Source organism: Morone saxatilis, unplaced genomic scaffold (genome assembly GCF_004916995.1).
Source record: "Morone saxatilis isolate NCDOM2014 unplaced genomic scaffold, NCSU_SB_2.0 Contig8, whole genome shotgun sequence".
In the NCBI taxonomy this organism is placed as follows: domain Eukaryota; kingdom Metazoa; phylum Chordata; class Actinopteri; family Moronidae; genus Morone; species Morone saxatilis.
The window spans coordinates 27,803,122-27,808,182 of record NW_023340257.1 but is presented as its reverse complement, the minus strand read 5'-3'; the positions used below and the strand labels follow the sequence as shown (position 1 = coordinate 27,808,182).

General features: G+C 45.3%; 1 protein-coding gene across 1 annotated transcript; it reads left to right on the top strand.

The window, feature by feature from the left end:
- The first annotated feature begins 798 nt into the window (after window positions 1–798).
- On the top strand, window positions 799–3,549 carry ostn (osteocrin). The gene is made up of 4 exons (XM_035680668.1): window positions 799–904; window positions 1,998–2,221; window positions 2,374–2,519; window positions 2,588–3,549. The coding sequence occupies exons 1-3, from the start codon at window positions 812–814 to the stop codon at window positions 2,459–2,461; spliced, it is 405 nt and encodes a 134-aa protein (XP_035536561.1). The 5' UTR covers window positions 799–811; the 3' UTR covers window positions 2,462–2,519; window positions 2,588–3,549.
- Window positions 3,550–5,061: the final 1,512 nt, after the last annotated feature.

The following is a 5,061-nucleotide window of genomic DNA, read 5'->3' as shown; positions in this document are numbered from 1 at the left end:
ACTCCCCAATAACACTTTTAACAGTAAAAATGGTAAATAAGAACAACAAATAAAACAAACATATGAATAAATAATAATAAATAAATAAAATTTAAACCTCGGCTAGAATAATGTGATATACGGTGTCTATGATGGACCTGTATAGTAACTCTATGCCTAATGGGTGATTATTGATATGAATCTGTGTGTGTGTGTGTGTGTGTTGTGTGTGTGTTGTGTGTGTGTGTGTGTGTGGTGTTTCATATGTGTGTGTGTTCTTCACACGTGCTATTGAATGAGATAGCTGCAGTGTCGTAGCAGATTCCTATATCGTGTTTGTGAATGGAAGTTGCATCTGATGAACAATTTCATAAATATCGCACAGAGATGGTGGTTGGTCTTGTGTTGTGGTGTGTGTGTGTGTTGTGTGTGTGTTGTTGGGGGGGAATGCAGAGCTTCTCGGTCAGCAAAGAGTGCACGTGACTGTGATTATATATACGATTTTGCGTGTGATGTGAATATATTGCTAAAATTTAGGCCGATGTTGCTGGACAATACGGTTCTCAGCTGAGCTAAAAAGGTTTCTGTGTGTGTGTGTGTTGGGTGTGTGAGTGTGTGTGTGTTTGTGAGAAGGAGAATGATTTTATACTCAAAAATCGTCGTAATCGAACTAACAAAGTTAGTTTTGTCAGTGAGCTGCTGATGTCCCACAATGCATTGCACAGCCGCAATGTAAACGTAGATAAATGAGCTGCGTCGTGTCTCCAGAAACATAAACTATTGAAAAAGCAACGTTGCTGGATGTTCTGACAGGTTGTTGTTGTTGTTGCAGATGCAGTTCTGTGGCTGTTTGCTGTTGTCCTGCCTGCTGTCCATCACTCTGCTCCACTGCGGCGCCGATGCCTTCAGGGTCCAACCCGCTCAGGTCAGAATAAGCTGCTGAATGATCTGGTCTTTGGTCTCAGAGGACTCGAGAGGCAAGGTCAAAGTTAGACCTTCAAAATAAAGCTGAGGAACATTTAATGAGTTTACGGTTGCTCACCAACTCTTTAATTTAGTGAGTTAGTCGGTTATTATTGGTGTACGTGAGCTAACGTGTCTACTGTCCGTCCACTGACAGACTCAGGTTGTTATTCAGCCTTCAGATCATCGTAACTTCATTCAAACCGGACAGAAACTGACTCCGCTGTATCTCAGAGGGGAATCGAACTCTCAGATCCTCCGAGTCCTGAGGGCCAAAACAAACGGCCCCTCCCTCAGAGGCCGCTGTGCTGATATCAGGTGGAGGAACATCAGAGCGGAGGCCAACACAAAGACAAACCCGACGCTGTTTTCTGTTTAGTCTGGACGATATCTGATCCTGTGACTCATCGGAGGCCCGCGGGCGCACAGGAAGTCAGGAGCTGCTCGCCGTCAGGGTCGTGATGTAAGAAGTGACTCACAACATGGAGTCCTGACGTATGAAAACAGCCGGCGAGGCGGAGGGCGAGGAGCAGGGTGGCCTTCCTCTGCGGAGGTCAATATTTGCTATACGGAGACTCCCTTATAGAAAATAAAACATGGAGGCGTTTAACAGAGACGAGTGTGTGCGGTGGAAAGTGAAACCATCCTTGTGTTCCAGTATGTAGACTGATCCCACTCTACCCAGCTTATGTTACAACAAAGCAGCACTGCTCTGCGTGACTGTGTCCTCTTACTGTGTGCCAGCACATAGACATAGCCCGTTCTTTTGTTTCAGTGTATAAACACATCCCAGCACATCCCTGAATCTGTACATAGACCTAGCCCAGCTGTGTTCCTGTACATAGACCTAGCCCAGTTTGTCTACTAATAAACACCTGACCTCTGCCAACAGCAGCTGATCATGTGGTCCATTTCGTAGCTGTTCTAAAGCATTCAACAGAGGTCACATGATCTTCCTCAGCAGATGTTACCCGGTTGTCGTGGCGATGCAGATGTTTCGGCTTTAAAAGTCACGATAGATGAAGTTGATGGACGTCCTTGTGTCTGTGTTCCAGCACGTAGACCGGCCCGCGTCCAGGTCTTCGGCGGGTCTTCGTCCCAGAGGGGCGAAGGCGGGGGAGGAGCTAACGGCGAAGCTGCTCCGATTGGACGACCAGGTGAGGATGGAGAATGACGTCATGGAGCCAAAGAAGAAGAGGAGTTTCCCCGGCAACAACGCCCCGCTGGACCGCCTGTCGGTCAACTCCATGGAAACCAAACAGGGGACCAACAAGCAGAGGTAGGACGACCCAGAACCAGAACCAGAACCCTGAGAGGTTCCTGGTTCCACTCATTGCTGATACAAAGTAAATAAAATGCTTTAGAATCTGACAGGAAGCTTTGGAATACGATTTGACCTCTGCAGCTTCTTCAACCTTTTTCTGTTTGCAGCAAGGTCGTCGAGTCGCCGCGCCGACGAGTCAATCCGCCTCCCATTGACCGGATCGGAATGGGTCGTCTACCGAACAGCCGAGGATAGACCACGCCCCCTCCCTCTGACAGCCCACCCCCTCTCTACAGCGCCCTCCTCTGGACAGGTACTCGCTGCTCTCCCACACTTTATCAATCACCTGAACGCCTCACTGACGACTCTCTCTCTCTGCAGAGGATTCACCAGATGCATGAAACAGCCAATCACCTGCCGAGCCACGCCTGTCAATCATCCACCTTCACTTCACCTGGACACGCCCCCCCCACACACACAGCGCTGAATGTTTAACGATGGTGCATTCAGGTGCAGTTTGGTAAACGTATCACATAAGTCTGAGAAGTCAGGACCAAAGCAGCGATACAATGAAGTCCGATCGATTGATTATTGATCGGAAAGTCTTAAAGAGAATCTAAAACTGATTTTAGTCACATTGAAACTGAAGAGTCGGCTTTTAGATTCTTTAAAAACTTCCTCAAATGTTTAAATAAAGACAAACGTTGTTGTTCACATTATGATCAGGAAAACCGCCTTTATTTTATCTTTTTTTTTACATAAATCTCAACATGAAAATGTGTCTGCGGCATCGTAAAGCGTCGCTAACAGCAACATTAAAAACAACTTCCCACAATTGAACTTCACAAAGTTTCACCACCTATCACCTGAATGCATCATCAGCCCCCCACCTGTGACTGGAGGCGTCCGCCGCCTCGACTGAACATGTGACACGACTTGACTCTAGTTTCTGCCTCAGAGTAGTTTTTCTCCAGCGGTGCAGCCGGTCTGTTTACAGCAGGACGACACGCTGACAGACGTCTCCACCGCCAACCAACCAGCACGCCGCCGCCGCCACGGTGGCTGAAAGTTTAAGTTTTCTTTGAGCAGCTTCTAGTGACTGTCTCGTCAGTGGGAGTTTTATTTTGAAAATTGACCAGATTCTCTGTTTCTGTCCTGATTCTAGCGCAGTAATACATTGTCCTGTAGCACATTGATATTTGAGTCAGTTTTGACCAGTACTGTAGTTACTGCGCTTCTCCTTTGTTAGGCAGCGTGCTCTGTGGAATTCAGAGGAAGGATGTGGTTAGCGTAGCTTAGCATAAAGACTGGAAAAAGTTCAAAAACACACCAGTGACCATAAAGTTGACGTATGTTCCTTTATATAAATATATATATATATATATAAATATATATAAATATATATATAAATATATAAATATATATTTAAATATATATATATAAATATATATTAAACGTGACGTGGCGGCGGGCGAGAGCGGTGGAGACGCTTCCTCAGTGTCAGAGAGGTTCGAATGATGCCACTTTAATCTGGTCTCCGTTCAGTCCTGTTCCTGAATGCTTCTCACTGCCTCAAGTTCAATAACAATAAAGAGTGAATGATCACAGCTGTGTTTTATTGATTATTGATGGATATTGGACAGCTGTACTCAGACTTTTAACACAACAGGTTATTAAAGCAGGACTCTTTTACTGAGACTGTTGCAGCCTGAAACTTTTCTTTTTTCAAGTCAGGGAATAAAACATATGAAGTGAAATAATATTCATAGTGAATTAGCTGATTTTAGCGAGAGAACATCAAAGTGTTTTTTGGAAAATGCTTCATAAATTGTATTAAATCACATTATTTACTTACTATTTAAATTGTTTTAACTTACATCCTAAACTTTATTGTTGGGCCTTAAAAACAACCGAATATATCGAATCTGTTCAATTCAGCCGGTGAGAAACTAAAACTGTCCGTAAACTCAGATTTCACTTTCCAAACATAAGAAATAAAGAGTTGAGACAGCAGAGAGACTTTCTGTTGAGTCTTTATTAAGAAAAGTATCATCTGATCCAGAACAGTGCAGACAGACGGGCTCTGGACCGGATCCGACACCAGGATCCAGCAGAATCAGCGGTGTGAACTCAGTCCTGCAGACAGACTTCAGTACAGCCGCTACGGGAGCACACGGGGGACAAACTGAACCGAGGAGGAGGTCTGACCGGCTGATTAACAAAAACAACCTTCACATTTAGGACAAAGAGGGCCGGGAGGAAGGTTCGGTACCAAATATTATAAAGTTTATCACCAAAATGATCCTGTAATGTAACAACAGCATGTATACTTTATTCTCTGGATCGTTTTGGAGCAGATTTGATGTTTTATGGCCGAAGACCAGAAGACTTCAGACAGTTTACAGCAGATATTCACATTGTGACTCCAGTCTAAGTGACCTCCGCCCTGCAGTAAGGCAGATCTGGACCTGAGGAGGGGCTGCGGGGGGGCAGGGGGGGGCTTCAGGAGCGACACATTAAAAAAAGAAACAAAAAGAAAAAGTGAATAAATCCTACGGAGGTTAAAATCAGAGCGGCATCCGGTTTCCTTCCACACTGATTTTAACGGCGTGACCCGGCTTCGTCAGGCGGCGGATGTCGGCGATTCTACGCATCTGTTTATCGACGCGGGACAAACCCTTCTTCATCGGACCCTGAAGACACAGAAACACCACATCAGAACACGAAGGACACTAACACACACACACACACACACACACACAGACAGACACAGAGACACACACAGACAGACACACACACACAGAGACACAAACAGACACACACACTCACACAGAGACACAAACAGACACACACAC